Source organism: Myxocyprinus asiaticus, chromosome 34 (assembly GCF_019703515.2).
Source record: "Myxocyprinus asiaticus isolate MX2 ecotype Aquarium Trade chromosome 34, UBuf_Myxa_2, whole genome shotgun sequence".
Classification (NCBI taxonomy): domain Eukaryota; kingdom Metazoa; phylum Chordata; class Actinopteri; order Cypriniformes; family Catostomidae; genus Myxocyprinus; species Myxocyprinus asiaticus.
In genome coordinates this window covers 6,695,509-6,714,659 of record NC_059377.1, presented here as the reverse complement: position 1 = coordinate 6,714,659, position 19,151 = coordinate 6,695,509, and the positions used below count along the sequence as shown (strand labels likewise).

General features: G+C 36.2%; 1 protein-coding gene across 2 annotated transcripts in view; it reads left to right on the top strand.

Moving 5' to 3' along the window:
• The first annotated feature begins 2,077 nt into the window (after positions 1-2,077).
• The window catches only part of LOC127425702 (palmitoyltransferase ZDHHC18-B), a 39,301-nt gene continuing 22,227 nt past the window's right edge, over positions 2,078-19,151 (top strand). For both annotated transcript variants that reach the window (XM_051671952.1, XM_051671953.1), the window contains exons 1-7: positions 2,078-2,473; positions 7,015-7,175; positions 14,143-14,298; positions 15,712-15,849; positions 16,267-16,318; positions 18,125-18,227; positions 18,325-18,437. In XM_051671952.1, the coding sequence (XP_051527912.1) occupies positions 2,232-2,473; positions 7,015-7,175; positions 14,143-14,298; positions 15,712-15,849; positions 16,267-16,318; positions 18,125-18,227; positions 18,325-18,437 (965 nt within the window). In that variant the 5' untranslated portion in view covers positions 2,078-2,231. The remainder of the gene's footprint in view (positions 2,474-7,014; positions 7,176-14,142; positions 14,299-15,711; positions 15,850-16,266; positions 16,319-18,124; positions 18,228-18,324; positions 18,438-19,151) is intronic.

Here is a 19,151-nt window from a genome sequence, read left to right as displayed (position 1 = left end):
ACAACAAGCTGGTGGAGGGAGTGTGATGGTCTGGGCAATGTTTTGCTGGGAAACCCTGGTTCCGGCCATTCATGTGGATGTCAATTTGACATGTGACACCGTCATAAACATCGTTGCAGACCAGGTACACCCCTTCATGGCAAAGGTATTCCCTGATGGCAGTGGCCTCTTTCAGCAGGATAATGTTCCCTGTCACACTACACACATTGTTCGGGAATGGTTTGAGGAACATAATGAAGAGTTCAAGGTGTTGCCCTGGCCTCCAAATTCCCCAGATCTCAATCCGATTGAACATCTGTAGGATGTGCTGGACCAACAAGTCCTTACAGGACTTGAAGGATCTGCTGCTAATGTCTTGGTGCCAGATACCACAGGAAACCTTCAGGGGTATTGTAGAGTCCAGGCCTTGGCGGGTCGGTGCTGTTTTGGTGACTCATGGATTACCAACAGCATATTAGGCAGGTGGTCATAATGTTTTGGCTCATCTTTGTTTATTGTTACTGATATTTTAAAATTAGTATTTGCTGAATATAAGCAACTTGTGCTCGGTTAAAATGTTGTATATTATTTTATTTAAAACCATGTCTCAAATATGATACAACAGGTTTTTGAGGTATATTTCTCAATCACCATTCCATTCCATTCATGCCCACAAAAAAATAAAAAAGAGCTTTGAAAATTCTGACATATTCATTTTATATGATATAAAGTGTGAACTAATATTTCTGTGTATTTTCATATATGCAGTCTGCTCTGACATTATAAAAATCTCATTATTTTACATGTTATTACAATGTCATCTTACCATAAGTTCCTGAAACCCAGTGAAAAAAGTTTTACAATTTCCCTTTTTTAAATGTCAATATAGTGTTTGGGGCACAAAATACATATGATAAAAATTGTTTATTGAAAAAAGAATATGTTATTCATATTGTATTTGATGTGCTGAATTGAACTGTGATACATTTCAATCCATATTTATAGAGCAAGGAGAGGAAGTTGTCATGGCCAAACTCTCAAGTATTTGGTGTCTCTGAGAAGCCCAGTGAGTCCTTATTTATATTTAGATAATATTTCAAGATTTACCACTGTAGCAGGTATGGGCTAAGAAAAACTTAAATAACAAATGTCCTACATAGAAATGAATTGCTGGGCCTCGGGAGGATAATGACCTTTAAAGCCCAATGTATCAAATATGAACATGATTTCTTTTTATAGTTTGTCTAATGGTACTAAAACAGTTTAATGTCAAAAAATCTGAATTTTCTGCCAATTCTTTCATTTGTCTGGCTTTACAGGGTTAAAATGGTGTGGCACTATTATTTTGAGGCAAATAAGTAACTTGACCAGTGGACAGGGATGTATTATCCTGTTTTGATTCAAACGAATGATTTTATATGTGACTGACCTAGTCTGAATTGGAAAACCAATACACAATTTATCATGAAATAGAGTTCCAACACTGCCTTTATGGACATGTAAAATACATACTGTACAACTCAAAATATTTATTCATAAATGCACCATCATCACATGAAATAATATTTTAAAAGAATAACTTCACAATCAATTTAGTTTAATTCAAAAACAATACATTTAAGCCTGCAAAACTTTAGCAGATTTGTGTGTTTAGTGCACTTCATCAAAATAGTACATGGGATTGTCTTATTAAAGCTTATGAATGACATTGAACTGAGCTCTGCATTATCCCTACGTCACTGCTTTCATCACCCCGCGAGAAATGTGTTCTTGTAGTGGATACATGTATAACTGAGCTTTCAAATGATTATGACCTGTAAAGAGCATCTGAGGATTTCTGCCGTCACATCCTGTATGTGATCAGATCATCTCTGCGGTGGTGTGAATATGAATACGTGGGGGCAGGATCATTTTTATTGTTCATATAATGTCAATACTGCAATCAAAAAAGCGCCAATAATAGCTGAGCAGATCACACGGTTTGTGTTGGTGGCAAATGACTAACGCTGCTTGTTTATCGACACATATGTAGCGAAATGTGTCCGTGACGTCACCGCTGCATACAGCGTTACGTCACTCTCTGTTAATTCCGTCGCGTTCCGTTTAGACTGTGTTCTCTCTGCTGTTGAAGTGGGACGTGGTTGGCGTGCGTGCTGTTCTGTCTGTAATGACACAGTTAACGGATATTTATCCCCTCAGGAGCTGATATCTGATGACACTGACCGCAGAGCGGCTTGTTTCCACTATCGTAAATGATGAAAAATCGGGAATATCAGCAAATAGACCCTCAGGCACTCGCGACGCCCGCACCGACTCCTCCAGCGCGAGCTCTGCCCGAGCACAAGCCTGCACGAGCGCGGAGGAAATGGGAGGTGTTTCCCGGGAAGAACCGCTTCTACTGCGATGGACGCATCATCGTGGCGCGTCAGAGCGGCGTGCTGCCTCTCACACTGGGGCTCATACTGGTCACCAGTGGACTGTTTTTCATTTTCGAGTAAGTGAGCTGTTTTTCTTTGGGCTGGTAGGCTAACCTCACTGTTGTAATTGAATATATGAAAATAATTGTTGTCTGAAGGCATGGAGGACGCGTTCACCATGATAAAGGGCCTATAAATAACATAATCATAATATAACAGGACAAATAACAGGGACAAATCACATAATATTGGGACAAATGGTCAGTAGGTTTTAACATCGTTTAACGTTTTAAACCCTTGTGCGAGCTTTGGGACATTTTTGTTTAAAAAAATAAATAATATAATAATAATAATTTCGATCATTTTGGCTGTGTTAATGCCAACGGCATACATTTTGCCAGAGGTGTGTATTTATTTGGGTAATTTTGATATTTCAACCTCAGTTCTTATAATACATCTATAATACGCTGTGTACACAAAATAGTTACACTCAGGACCTTAAGGACAACAATGTGCAATGTGCAGTATTTGATCCCGGTGCCATTAAAGCATAAAATCATGAATTCTATGATATTATGCGTTCATTCCGGAGCCCTGGCTTCAAAATGTACATTTTTTACATTTTCCACCAGATGGCGCCATTTTTTTTCATGTTCAGACAATGGAGCAAATACATGCTTTTTTCCTATTTTCTGTTTGCTGTATTATAGAGCACTGCAGGCCAATTGAATAAATGATGCAGCTAAAATTGTGTGGGTGTGTTGGAATGGATGTCAGAGTGTGTTTTGTATATGTGTATTGAGAAATGTGTGTGTGTGTGTGTGTGTGTGTGTGTGTAAAAACAACAGTGGCATTATGTAAACAAACTGGCATTTAAAGGGTTAAAATCCTGAAAATGAATGAATATTTGGTAGTTATGATCAGGACTGATGTTGGTTAAAAAATTAACTCGTTGAAAGTGGAAAATAATATTAAAATATAATATTTTTATGGCAGTTTTTTGACACGGACATTTTTGTCCTCTAAGGACCTCTGAGTAACTTTTTTTAAATTGACGCACAAGGGTTAATCTAGTTCAACACTGTCCTTTTGTGTCCCAAACATTCAATCCATTATAATCATTTATTTGTTTAGCTCTTGAACAAGTGAACACAATAAAACCACACTGGCATTCATTAAGAGTCAAATTAATAGGTAGAATATAAGGATTAACTGGTTTCTCGGGACAAGGGTATTTTACATTATTGTAAGGTCGAATGCAAATTATGCAGGGCAAGTTGTCACATTTCAGGTGTTGTAATTTTATGATTCATTAAAATATTGTTGGGCAAAACAGTTGGTTGATATTTTTTGTTCATTACCTTTTCCAGTTTCATAAATTTTGTTTCATAATTGTTTTACTGTTTAGATTTGGCTGAAAAGTCATTAAATACATTTAATTATAATAATAAAATATAATTTAAAATAATAAAATGCAATAAATGCATAACATTTCTTTTCACTTTTTCATATAAAAAAAGTATTTTTCCTCAAATCATTGTCAATAAGCATCAGGTTCCCGTTGTGACAACATGCCACATTCTATAGGGTCAAAGTGTGTTTAATGAAGTGTATCTTTTTGTCCTGGGCATTAACAGTGAAACTGACTTTCTAAAAAAACTTTCAAAATATTAATTGGAGTAAAATGTGTAACTCCCTTATCCTGATTTAACCCTTAATGCATGGAAATTTGACCAAACACTCTTACATATTCGGGTCTTCAGAGAACTGGCACGTATATCTATCACAATGAAGCTACAAAATGCCCAGATAGTGTCAAATTTTCAAAGTGTTTTTAAGACAATGAGAAAATTGTAAAATAAAATGTATTTTGATGATTTTATTTTGTATATATCGAAGAGAAAATGCAACAAATCAGGACAAATATAGAGCATTCATTACCGTTTCATCTACTAAATAGATGCACAACTTTCATTATTTCAGTAGTACACCCAAATGACAATAGTCATCATACTGTTCATGTGTTAAACTTGCTGTAGTTTACTTCCATGTTGTGTCTTCATCAAATAACAATGTCAAATGTAAATCAAGTCAATCACTGACACATCAGCACCACCTTGAGAGAAAATTAGCATGTAAAATATGTATATGTACACGCATATAGAATACAGATAATTCACCATTGTTACACAGAAAATCAATGTGATATAGTTTTTATTTGTATGAATATAGTACTCATTTCTCTTGTAATAAACAAAGAAATAGATATCATGTGATAGTAAACTTAAAAAGATATGAAATAATCATAAAAATATAATTTATGGAAGTGCAAAAAACAAAAACAAAAAAACTTTTACATACATGGGGTATGTATGACCCTATACACTTTTGGTACTCAAACCATAATAATAATAATAATAATAATAATAATAATAATAATAATTATTATTATTATTATTTGTGTGTGTGTGCAAATCTCACATGAATTATAAGATAGAGATTGAGGAATGCTAAAGAGGTGTGGGCACAACTGTGGGGTGGAATAAGGTCACTAAAGACCAGAGCTATGCATTTAAGGGATAAACTACAATGTACAGTTGAAGTCAGAAGTTTACATACACTTAGGTTGAAGTCATTAAAACTCATTTTTTAAACTATAGTTTTGGCAAGTCGTTTAGGACATCTACTTTGTGCACGACATGACTAATTTTTCCAACAACTGTTTACAGACAGATTGTTTAACTTTTAATTGACTATATCACAATTCCAGTGGGTCAGAAGTTTACATACACTAAGTTAACTGTGCCTTTAAGCAGCTTGGAAAATTCCAGAAAATGATGTCAAGCCTTTAGACAATTAGCTTCTGATAGGAGGTGTACTGAATTGGAGGTGTACCTGTGGATGTATTTTAAGGCATACTTTCAAACTTGGTGCCTCTTTGCTTGACATCATGAAAAAAAAAAATTGTGGACCTCCACAAGTCTGGTTCATCCTTGGGAGCAATTTCCAAATGCCTGAATGTACCATGTTCATCTGTACAAACAATAGTACGCAAGTATAAACACCATGGGACCACGCAGCCATCATACCACTCAGGAAGGAGACACATTCTGTCTCATAGAGATGAACGTAGTTTGGTGCGAAAAGTGCAAATCAATCCCAGAACAACAGCAAAGTACACTGTGAAGATGCTGGAGAAAACAGGTAGACAAGTATCTATATCCACAGTAAAACGAGTCCTATATTGAATTAACCTGAAAGGCTGCTCAGCAAGGTAGAAGCCACTGCTCCAAAACTGCCATAAAAAAGCCAGACTACAGTTTGCAAGTGCACATGGGGACAAAGATCTTACTTTTTGGAGAAATGTCCTCTGGTCAGATGAAACAAACATTGAACTGTTTGGCCATAATGACCATTGTTATGTTTGGAGGAAAAAGGGTGAGGCTTGCAAGCCGAAGGACACCATCCCAACCGTGAAGCATGGGGGTGGCAGCATCATGTTGTGGGGGTGCTTAGCTGCAGGAGGGACTGGTGCACATCACAAAATAGATGGCATCATGAGGAAGGAAAATTATGTGGATATATTGAAGCAACATCTCAAGACATCAGCCAGGAAGTTAAAGCTTGGTCGCAACTGGGTCTTCCAAATGGACAATGACCCCAAGCATACCTCCAAAGTTGTGGCAAAGTGACTTATGGACAACAAAGTCAAGGTTTTGGAGTGGCCATCACAAAGCCCTGACCTCAATCAGATAGAAAATTTGTGGGCAGAACTGAAAAAGCGTGTGCGAGCAAGGAGGCCTACAAACCTGACTCAGTTACACCAGTTCTGTCTGGAGGAATGGGCCAAAATTCCAGCAACTTATTGTGAGAAGCTTCTGGAAGGCTACTCAAAACATTTGACCCAAGTTAAACAATTTAAAGGCAATGCTACCAAATACTAACAAAGTGTATGTAAACTGACCCACTGAGAATGTGATGAAATAAATAAAAGCTGAAATAAATAATTCTCTCTACTATTATTCTGGCATTTCACATTCTTAAAATAAAGTAGTGATCCTAACTGACCTAAGACAGGGAGTGTTTTCCATGATTAAATGTCAGGAATTGTGAAAAACTGAGTTTAAATGTATTTGACTAAGGTTTATGTAAACTTCTGACTTCAATTGTACATAGTACAGTAGTATAGATTTTTATTTCCTATAAATTTGCTGGATCTCTCAGAATATTATTTCTGGCATTATACAAGAGTCAGCCTGTTTAATAATGATGTGTGCATAGAAGTGACTCATTTTAGTGTTAATCACACCGCTTAAATCAGCTCCCTGTGCATGCAGCACAGTAAGCAGAGATTCAGTTTTATGCTACAGTAAAAGTATTTATATTATTGCATTATTATGTTGTGTTCATTTGAATGTGTACTGCTGTGCTTTCAGACATCAATTCCTGCTTATAAAACCACCATCACTCTCTCTCTTGCTCTGTTTAAAAGGCGTTTGTATAGTGTTAATCATTGGATTTGGAATGCACAGAGCTGGAGGGAATGGAACAGTTTAATGGAACACAAGCTTCCGTGTTCCGGAATCGATGTCCTAATTGAGATCTTCTGTCATTACAGCTGCCCATTCCTGGTGAAGCACCTCACCAGCTGCATCCCAGTGATCGGAGGGGTGCTGTTTGTGTTTGTGATCATCTCTCTCCTCCAGACCAGCTTCACAGATCCAGGCATTCTGCCCAGAGCAACAGCAGAGGAGGCTGCAGACATAGAGAAGCAGATCGGTGAGAGAGAATGCATCGTCACGTGCCCATGGCTATGTAGCTTACTGCATTGTATTTTTAAACTGAAAATTCTGTCACTTATTTACTCACCCTGAGGTCACTCCAGACCTGTATGACTTTGTTTTGTGGAACACAAAAGGAAAATTTGTCTTTAGTTTTCTATATATTGAAAGTGCATGTTGACCCAAAACAATCCCCACCATAAAACCACAGTAAAAGTTGTCAATAAGACTCTATATTCTCTGTATAAGAGATTATTCACTCTAAAATCAGATCAAATCATTGATCAACTCCCGTATACGGAGCACAAATCAAATATGGTGACTTCGTCAATAACATCAAACCTCATTGATTCTTGCATGATGATGTTTGGTCATGAGATGTGTAAATGTGGTTATTTTGCATAAAAATAAGTACAAGCAGGGTTGGGAGGGTAACTTTAAAAATGTCTTCCACTACAGGTTACAGAATACATGCTGTAAAATGTAATTTGTAACGTATTCCGTAAGATTACTCAAGATCAGCAACATAATCTAAATACAGGGCTCAACGCTAAGGATTTTTGGCCCTGCCAAAATTTTTACTGGCCCCAACACAAAAATGACATAGCTGTTTTTACCATTATGGCTTTAAAAATGTGTCCAAAGATAATTATTTTTTACATATATTATGTTTTTAAGACAATGTCCCCCCAAACTGAATCTCATTTATAATTTGCAAGATATGATATATGCCTTATGTAATCCCATATAAGTGCTTTACAGATATAAATTCATAAATGCTTCATATTAACCTCAGCCATACTGCCATTTACATATGAGTTTTTAAGTGAAGAGTTCTGTTGTGCAGATGATGGGTTTTCGGTCACCCGTTTAGTCATGCTGTCATGCAACTTTTGGCCATGTGTAGTGTATTCACACACAGGATCAAAGATTTAATCACTGAGTTAAAGATGTGATTATTGGCTGAATGTAATAAACATCCCTGAGAAGAGACTTGCTACCAAATCGGTTGTGATGTGTAATATACATTAGGGAGATATTAGGCCTAATCTGTGAATTAAGAATGTGTATATAACATGAAATCAGACAACCTAAAGATCAACACTGACTGATGCACAAAGCACTAAAACAAAAATACCTGTACGGTCCAGAAATGAGACATGTAACAAGTGTTTTATGAAGATGATTCACTGTTTCAAATATTCATCTTCAGCCTGCAGATGAACAGCTCTGATAATAATAGCCTAATATCCATAGTGATCTTGCTTCTTTTCATATCAAACGCCATTATAATGTCGAATTAATGATTACATTTTGAAACTAACCTAATTTAATCTATACTTACATTTTGGATACTTAGCAGCTCGTGATTTCAAGGCACGTGTATAACTGGGGTTTAACAAAGTTTATTATGTCTCATTCTGCGCTTCATCTCTAAAGGCGAATTAATGAGAGAAAATGTGTTTGTTTTTTTACAGTGGGAATAAAACTAGCGCTCTGTCCCTTTACGAGAGCACATGCATGTTAAACAGTCTACGCTGCATGGAGAGATATGATGATGAGACATGCACGGAGAGACATGGATTTTCATTCCTATAGAATGAAACTGTTGATTTCTTGTGTTCCAGTGTGTGGATTACTGCTTTTCACCAACATGTAAAAACGGAATTGTGGGGATTTCGTGCACTGTGAACACGGAATGTGTGGGGATACTTAAAATGTTGCACAAGATGTTAAATCCCACTACGAAATTCATTAAGTGGGCTTTTTTTTCCCTTCTATTTTCTACACATTGTTAATAGCTGCTGCTAAGACACTTGGAAAAGAGCGAGGACAGTGCTAGGAGAGTGCGCTCGGTGTCTGCACGATCTTGTGCGTGCACAGGACTGTGCCTTGGCGCGTCCAGTATATTATGCCCTCGCGCATCTTTGCGAGATAAATATACTTGCGATCGCTCCTCGGTTAGAAGACTTTGTTCGCTCTGTGTCATTTTTGTGCTCTCTCACTTGTGTTTGCTTGCACTAATGTTATAAATGCAGCACTGGCCCGATCGGGCAAGTGACAATTCTAGCAACTGGCCCGAATCTCTCTCACACTGGCCCCGGGCCATCGGGCAGTCCTTATTGTCGAGCCCTGAAATACAACTTTAGCACTGACAGATTTTTTTTAACTTGTTTTTGATAATAAACAAGTGAAAAATTTGCAAAAAATCTGCCAGTACAGTGAGACAAAATAAACTTATATTAAAAATAAATTATCTTAAAAAGCCTAAATATCTTATGCAGTGTATCTTCTCAAGTAAATAAGATATTTTTACAGGAAAACAATGCAAAAATTGTTATTAAGAGTAAAATATGTACAGTACATCTTTTCCCTAATATCAAAGGATCCACTAGAGATCCACTAGAGATCTAGTGGATCTATTATAAAATATAATCATGCCTGGTAAAAGTAGATGTAGCATTTAAGCTTAGCATAAAGCTAAATGTTCACATGATCATTTACGCAAGGTAAACTATTTCTGCTGCTCCAAACGTACTTCAAAAACCCACAGAGTGCACACAGTGATGTCTTTTTCTGATTATATGTTGATTCTCTATTACGGTTTTTCATCGGATCCACCATTTCACTCATAACAGTGTGAGAGCGCCCTCTGTCTGCTTCTGTGAATATAACATCATTAGAAAGTATTTCACCGCTGTTCAAACGCTCATCTGATCGTATCATTTGTATGGATAAATGTTCTCTAACTTAATAGACAAAATATTAAATTAAACAAATTACAATGTAACAGTCAAAGTAATCTCTTCGGTAATCCAAATACTATTTGAAAGTAAATACAGTTACTAATATTTTAAATGCGTGACACCATTACATGTATTCTGTCGCTTCCCAACCCTGAGTAAAAGTTTGAATAAAAATATCTTAAAGGTTCATTCAGTAATTTTTTGTTTATGTTGCATTGACCGATATGGCAGTAGTCTTGGACATCTAGTGTTGTGTTTTCTGTTGCAGATGCCGTTGGAGAAATGCACTATTTGCAGTCAGATAAGATTTATTTATTCTCTAAGCAAAAGTTTTCAATAGTAGAGGGGTTACCAAGATAAAATAAGTCGTATTCGGCTAGTCATGTGATCTCAAAATACTATATAAGACTACTGCTATGACTGGAGTCTTCATCTCATGTGAGTGTACATGATATTAAACAGATTTTTTAGAAGTACTATTCATTTCTTTACCTTTAAACTTTTTAAACCGCCCCAAACTCAAAATGGGTGAGCCAGTGTTGCTACTGTATGATGGACTGGATGGGATGCGAATAGGAACATATGATGTCAGGGGAAGTGTCATTTATATTCATGAGGAAAGCCATACCTGATTGGATGAATCGGTAATATTCATCAGGAAAGCACTACCTGATTGGTCAGATAAACCTAACCATAACCAAATTAGGTAAGATTTTCCTCATAAACATAAATCTGTCTTCCTCTGCCATCCTAAGTTTCGGAAATTTGCGGTTGGGATGATCAAACAATGTTTTGATTGCGCCACAGTGTTTACACTTGTCGGGGCAATCAAACCAAAAATTTCTTTATAGTTGACTCTGCATATTAAATGGATAGTTCACCCAAAAATGAAAATTCTCTCATTTACTCACCCTCATGCCATCCCAGATGTGTATGACTTTCTTTCGTCTGTTGACACAAATTAAGATTTTTAGAATATCTCAGCTCTGTTGGTCCATACAATGCAAGTTGCCAGAACTTTGAAGCTCCAAAAATCACAAAGGCTGCATAAAAGTAATCCATACGATTCTAGTGATTTAATATACTGTATGTCTTCTGAAGCAATGCAATCACTTTGGGTGAGAAACAGGCCGATACTTCAATCAGTTTTTACTCTAAATCTCCACCTTCAGTTTCAGAATGTGAAAGTGGAGATTTATAGTATAAAAGGACATAAATATTGATCTGTTTCTAACCCACACCTATCATATTACTTCTGAAGACATGGATTAAACCACTGGAGTGTTATTGATTACTTTTATGCTGCCTTTATGTGAGTTTTGGAGCTTCAAAGTTTTGGTACCCATTTACTTGCATTGTGAGGACATACAGAGCTGAGATATTCTTCTAATAATCTTGTTCAGCAGAAGAAAGTCATACACATCTGGGATGGCATGAGGGTGAGTAAATGATGAGAGAATTACAATTTTTTGGGTGAACTATCATTTTAAACTATGATGGCAGTTCAATTATATAATGAGTCAAGAAACATTCAGATGGTGTTGCTTCCGGTTCAGTTGTCAGACTGGGAATGTAAAGTCAAGTCTAGGGCATCACTTTTTTTGATGCAGTGTGCTGTTAAAATTTGCATACTATGTACATCATACATACTATATAAGCTACTGCAGAAATAGCATTAAACTGAGTGAAGCCTGTGTCTATGTAAGGCTGGTCGGGATAGCAATGTTTTTATAGCGCCAAGGTGTTTACACTTTACAGCTAAATCAGCCTACAAATGGCTTACTTGTAGTTGGTTCTGCATATTAAGTTGGGAAAGAAAAAGGCATTTTACACACACACCACCTGAAACCTCTAAAAAACAAAATAGTTTCAGTGTAGTTTTCTAACAATCCATGTGTCTAAACTTGTTAATTGGAAACCTTTTTGCACTAAATGGGACCCCCCCCAACCCCAGGACATGAATGGAGTGCCCATGGACATGATAACATCGCTTCATTTTCATGACAAATAACAGGACATTCTGCCTTAATTACAGACTATGACACTTACTTGATGACGGTCACGTGACAAAATGATAATCAGGGTCACACACACACTTTATATCCACATGGTCTCAGGATTTTACAAGACACAAAGACAGTCTGTGCCATGAATCTCCACATAGTCAATAGTATCACATACTTGTCTTGAGTACTACAATGACCTGTTACCTTGTTCAGAGGAAACAAACACATCATTGTAGCAGTGGAGTTCATAAAGTTTCATCCATTGTTCTTGGAGCTTTTCAAACAAGAATATAACCTGCCAATGCATTATTTTGCATTTCCTTTGCTAGTTTTCAAAACCTGTTTGCCATGGCATGCATCATTATTACTTTAGCTTACACTTCGGTTAAGAATTCGAACAAACCCATAAACCCAAGTATTAAATGCAAAAATCACACCATTTGTGCTTTGGACATAAATGATACCTCAAATGATGTGGTTTGCCATTACTTTTCTATGTGACAGATATTTTGTGTTACGGACAATGAGACAGGCTAAAAATTCCTTAGATATACATTGAAAGTGGGACTCGAGCAATAACTTGAGACCAGGGCCAGATTCACAGAATGTTCTCAAGAAGAAAATTCTTCTTAACTATCATTTTCTTAATTTCTAATTTAAGAAAAAAAGTTACGAATATTTACTATGGGGGGTCTGGGTAGCTCAGCGAGTAAAGACGCTGACTACCACACCTGGAGTCACGAGTTCGAATCCGGGGCGTGCTGAGTGACTCCAGCCAGGTCTCCTAAGCAACCAATTGGCCCGGTTGCTAGGGAGGGTAGAGTCACGTTGGCTTAACCTCCTCGTGGTCGCTATAATGTGTGATTCTCACTCTCAGTGGGGCGCGTGGTGAGTTGTGTGTTGTCAGCTTTCAAACGATGTAAATGTTATCATGGAATTCAAACAATAAATGTCGTTTTGAAGCTTCTTAATGACCAATCATGCTATTCAATTCAAACAGATGGGCTGCATAGCGCTCTCTCTCCGCGATCTTTAGAGTACTGAAAAAACTTTTTTGTGGTGAAGTAAATTATAGCCGAAAAGTTATTTCTACATTGAATAAGTTAAAGTGTGAACTTGAAATTAAGTAAATTCTAGATATGTACTCAATTCAAGCATGTAAAATGAATGCTTTAGCTTATAAGTAAATATTATTTATGATTGTTTGTTTTAATTACCATGTGCTATCATTTATCAGTCCTAATGTAGAAAACCTTGTCATATTTATTTACTTATTTGTGTAAATAATAAAATAATAAAATAAGTAAATTTAACTTTTGCATGCTAGTGTTTCCAGCATGATTGAATAAATAATGAGCTTGAATGGTTTCATGGTTTGCAAGTTTATTTACACAGTTTTTATTGTTGATTTTGTTATGTTTGGTAACTTGTTTTGTGAACTCTGAAGTTCATTTTCTACTCAGAATTAACAGTTCATGATCAAAAATTATCTGTTGATTGTTACCGTCACTGTGTTTTTTCTTGCGTGCGCAGCCCTGTATTTTGTTTCTGTTTCCAGTAATGCAAAGACATGTTGTCTAATAGACTATATATAGCATGCATTAAAGGAATAGTTCAACTAAAAATGAAAATTCTGTCATTATTCACTTACCCTGATGTCTTCCCAGATGTGTTTGATTGTCTGTCTTCAGCAGAACACAAATGAAGATTTTTAGAAGAAGATTGAGCTCTATCAGGTCCTTATAATGGAAGTACATGTGTGCCAGCACTTTGACAGTCCAAAAGTCATATTTAGTCAGTATAAAAGTAATCCATGTGACTCCAGTCGAACAATGAATGTCTTCTGAAGCAAATCGCTACATTTATGTAAGAAACACGTTGATAAACGTTTTGTCAAACGGCAACTTCACGAGGAAACTAGTGTAATCAGATATCAAATATCAAATCCTGTCATTTTATTTATAAGAAAGAAAAATTAAGACCTTTTTAAGAGAACATTTGAGAACTTAAAAAAAAAAGGAACAATCTTACAAACTTCTTAGAATTTTTCCTTAGAACTGTTTTATTTCTGTTTTTGGGTGGACTCTTTTGACTTAGCAACCACCCAGAACACCCTAGAAACATTGGTACATTTAATTATTTCAATTAATTTTATTGAAATTCCTTCCTGACATTTCATCCTCTGTTGGAAACTTGTTTATCTTCTTCGCAGACAACCCGGCAGGCTCTTCCTCATCCTATCGCCCCCCTCCGCGCACAAAAGAGGTCGTTATCAACCAGCAGGTGGTGAAACTCAAGTACTGCTTCACCTGCAAGATCTTCCGTCCACCGCGCACCTCTCACTGCAGCCTGTGTGACAACTGTGTGGGTAAGAGCAGAGAATAACACCAGAGACAGGAAGAGGTTATATTTCCATGTTTATTCTCACTGAATGTACCAAAGTAAGTGTCTGATGGCTCATCTTACACACAGCTTTGTTATTTGTTTTGGACTCCAACATGATCAGATCAGAATTTTACATTTGCTTTGTTTGTAACACTTCTTAGTGGTGTTTGATAAGGTAAGCATCTCTATTTCAATTGCTCATTTGTAGGATTAAAGAGAGAGTTCACCCAAAAATGAAAATTCTCTCATTATTTACTTACCCTGATGCCATCCCAGATGTGTATGACTTCCTTTCTTCTGCAGAACACAAATGAAGATTTTTAGAAGAATATCTCAGCTCTGTAGGTTCATACAATGCAAGTGAATGGTGATCAGAACTTTATAGCTCCAAAAATCACATAAAGGAAACATAAAAATAATCAGTTTGACTCCAGTGGTTAAATCCATGTCTTTAAATGTGATATAATAGGTGTGGGTGAGAAACAGATCAATATTTAAGTAATATTAATGATAATTATATTTCAGGTCTGTTTTAGTTATGTCTATTTTGCTTATATAGGAAAGAAATGTGCGCTAAGCTAATGTTGTTAATTATACAGTGACCTTCTAACTTGGTACATTACGAGAATATACATTTTACCAATTATATTTTATCATTAGTTTTTCATAATTTTGGTGTCCCTTCAATAAATATAATTTCTTGAAATTGCATATTTTTTATATTGCATACGTATGTTGCATATGTACGGAAACTGTTTCATAACACGCAGCCTTTTGCGGTTTTGAAATCGATCAAGGCCATATTGCGATTTCATTCTTAAAGGATTAGTTCATCCAAAAATGAAAAATCAGTCATTGTTTACTCACTCCTGTGTTGTTATTAATATTAAATTCCTTCAAATAAATGTGATATTATCGCACTACTTTATCTCTGTGTCTGATTTAGAATGGGCAGAACTCCTAGATCTAACAACCCGTAGATAAAGTTAACTGTTGTTTTTATTCTTCCAGTGAAAATTTGTGCTTTAAAAATCAATGACAGCTGTAACTAATCAATGCTGGCAAGTGACAATGGCATAAGCGAGATAATCCACGGTTAGCTGTGCGTTAAATGATTTGAATGCACTTTGTGGAGGTTCTTCGCCTCCACGTTGTGCATTAAAATCATTTAATGCACAGCTAACCCTGGATTATCATTTATAAAACAACTTTTGAATAAAATTGTTTGCATTCTAAGATAAAGCATTCTTATTAAAACATCCTAATCAACATTATTCAAGTCCTCACTTTTTATTGTTTGATTTTATACCAACAGAGCATTTAATTACTGTTGTAATAATTTAAGCACACATGTCACTACAGTATGTGACAGGCTGCTGTCTTGTGTTTCTGATAGAGCGGTTTGATCATCACTGCCCGTGGGTTGGCAACTGTGTGGGAAAACGAAACTATCGATTCTTCTACACCTTCATCGTCTCACTCTCCTTCCTCACGGCCTTCATCTTCGGTTGTGTAACCACACACCTGGCTCTGAGTATGTGTCATTTTAGCTTACAGTTTCTATATCGGTGAGCTCGGACAAATATAAGCAAAGGCAAATGCTGTAAATTGATACTTCCTTTATTTGATAGCAGGCCCCTTTCTATTTTTTTCATGCTCTTGTGCATGCAAACCAATTTTTAACCAGATCCTTAGATATCACAGTGGTGTTAAGTTAGACATTCCATTTCTTTGTTCCTGAAAGTCCACGATGAGTTACTGAAAAGCTTTCGTTGTTTTATCTTCACAATAGATTGATGTACATAGGGCTGTTTGCATCAGCTCATTTGAAAGAGTTATATTGATACAATCAAGCATCAACTGATACAGTAAGAGGCCAAATGAGGCATCGAGTCTCTTAAAAGTCAGATAAATCAGATAAATGCTTTCAGTAACTAATGTTCTTTTATAGGGTCACAAGGAGGAAATGGGCTGGTATTAGCTCTCCAAGAGAGTCCCGCCAGATATCCTTTCATTTTTCATTGTTTGATAATGATTTCAGATGTTTTTAACTTGAAATAAACTGATATTTAGGAATGATTAAAGGAGCGCTCCGGGTTCAATACACTTAAGCTTTATTAACAGCATCTGTGACATGCTGTCAGTTACCACAAATAATAATTCAACAGTTTGTAAAAACAAACAAAAAATTCACTTAGAATAGAGGTTTATGGGGCAAGGAATCACAACAGAATAAATATTAGAATACACAACAGTATAGGTGTTAATATGAGACTAGGGTGATAAAAAGTCTTGCAATCTTCCAATCTGTCGTCATCTGTTGTGACCATGTAAAGCCAGGAAATACTTTTCTTTACACAGTAAGGAAGCTAAAAAGTAATGTGCATAACTATCCGTAAATTACTGTTTACAAAAAGCAAACTCCACCCACAGGAATTATGTCTGTAACTCATAACAAGAAGCTCGAAAGTACGATTAAGAGATCTTAAGATATTTTTATACAGAAGGATTAATTAAAGTGCTTCAACAAAAATGCAAGCTCCAGATTTCTGCTTTCTCTCTGGTTCACTTGCCCCATAGAGTTCCATTGTAATTGCATTACAGTACATGCAATTGAAGTCGAAAATATTTGCTGTGGGAATCAACAGCATGCCACTGATGCTGTTGATAAACTTGTATTGAATCCAGAACATTTCTTTCTTTGTGCAAATTCTAAAGCCTTTGCGGATATACACTGGTGGCCAAAAGTTTGGAATAATGTACAGATTTAGCTGTTTCGGAAAGAAATTGGTACTTTCAATCACCAAAGTGGCATTCAACTGATCACAAAGTATAGTCAGGACATTACTGATGTAAAAAACAGCACCATCACTATTTGAGAAGTCATTTTTGATCAAATCTAGACAGGCCCCATTTTCAGCAGCCATCACTCCAACACCTTATCCTTGAGTAATCATGCTAAATTGATCATTTGATACTAGAAAATCACTTGCCATTATATCAAACACAGCTGAAAGCTATTTGGTTCATTAAATGAAGCTTAACATTGTCTTTATGTTTGTTTTTGGGTTGCCACAGTACGCAATAGACTGGCATGTCTTAAGGTCAATATTAGGTCAAAAATGGCAAAAAAGAAACAGCTTTCTGTAGAAACTCGTCAGTAAATCATTGTTTTGAGGAATGAAGGCTATATAATGCTTGAAATTGCCAAAAAAAACTGAAGATTTCATACAAAGGTGTACATTACAGTCTTTAAAGACAAAGGACAACTGGCTCTAACAAGGAAAACAAAAAGAAACAAGGAAAACAAAAAGAAAAGGTTAGAGTGGACAAAGAAACACAGACATTGGACAACAGATAATTGGAAAAGAGTGTTATGGATCTTAACCCCATTGAGCTTTTGTGGGATCAGCTAGACTGTAAAGTGTGTGAGAAGTGCCCGACAAGACATTCCTGTATGGCAAGTGCTACAGGAAGTGTGGGGTGAAATGTCACCTGAGTATCTGGACAAACTGACAGCTAGAATGCCAAGGATCTGCAAAGCTGTCATTGCTGCACATGGAAGATTTTTTGATGAGAAGTTTTTTTTTGTTTGAAGTAGTTTAAGAAGTTCTGAACATTTTCTTCAAATTGTAATAGTAATTTTTCACATTATTAATGTCCTGACTATACATTGTGATCAGTTGAATGCCACTCTGGTGAATGAAAGTACCAATTTCTTTCCATAAGAGCAAAATCTGTACATTATTCCAAACTTTTGGCTGCCAGTGTATATTGTTTATTTGATTATGTCCTTGACTTCTGTCCACTGCTCTTGAGTTAGTGGTCTGCTTCTTCTCAGTGTGGTCCATTTTGGGCCTCTCAGGCTTCCATACCTACCTGGTCGCTGCTAATCTTACGACTAACGAGGATGTGAGTGTTGTCCTTTCATAACTTGTCAATTGTGGATTCATTTTAAAAAGCGGCTTGTTTTTTCTCTAACTGCAACATTTTTGTGTCTGTATCCCAGATTAAAGGTTCGTGGTCAGGCAAGAGTGGGAATGAGGACGTGGGAAATCCATACAGCTACAACAGTATCATCAAAAACTGCTGCTCCGTTCTCTGTGGACCCATGCCACCTAGGTGAGACATTGGGATTCAGGCCGGAAATGTATTCTAGGTAGTTTAATCATTCGGTTACAGGCTTTACAAGTCTATGTGTAGTATCGTAGTGTGTATTTAAATAATTCTGTCATCGCCCTGTGGGGTGGGCAATATACCGATTGAAATTTGGCAAATGCTATACATTTTTATGGTGGTTAAGCAAAATATGGAGCTAGAACAATGACTGAAGTATTGGAATCTGAATTTTGTTAATTAAAATTGTAGGTGACATGAAGATTTTTGTGTCTTTTTTTTTAATACATTTGTATTTTTAAGCAGGTGGAATTAGCTGTAAATATGTAGATGAAAAAATTACAGATTAAGAAGAAATTTATAATTAGGGATGGGCATTTTGTAATAATTTTGTAGTCGAGTACTCTAACCTACAAAAAACGAGTAGTTGATTACTCGTAAATTAAAATTCAAGTTAAAAATAACAAGTATCGCATGTACGTGAAATTTTAATATTTTGTTTTATTCACAAACGTTACCAAGAACGAACTATGCTTTTCTTCTGGGGGAAAAAAATGAAATGAACTATATGCATTAATAAAAATGAAAACAAAAACATTTGCACTCACCTGGAGCTTAGAAACATAGAAACCAATATGATGGCATTAGCGTAATGCACATATATAAATTCTACAGTTTCTCTACAGCAGGGGTGTCAAACTCAGTTCCTGGAGGGCTGCA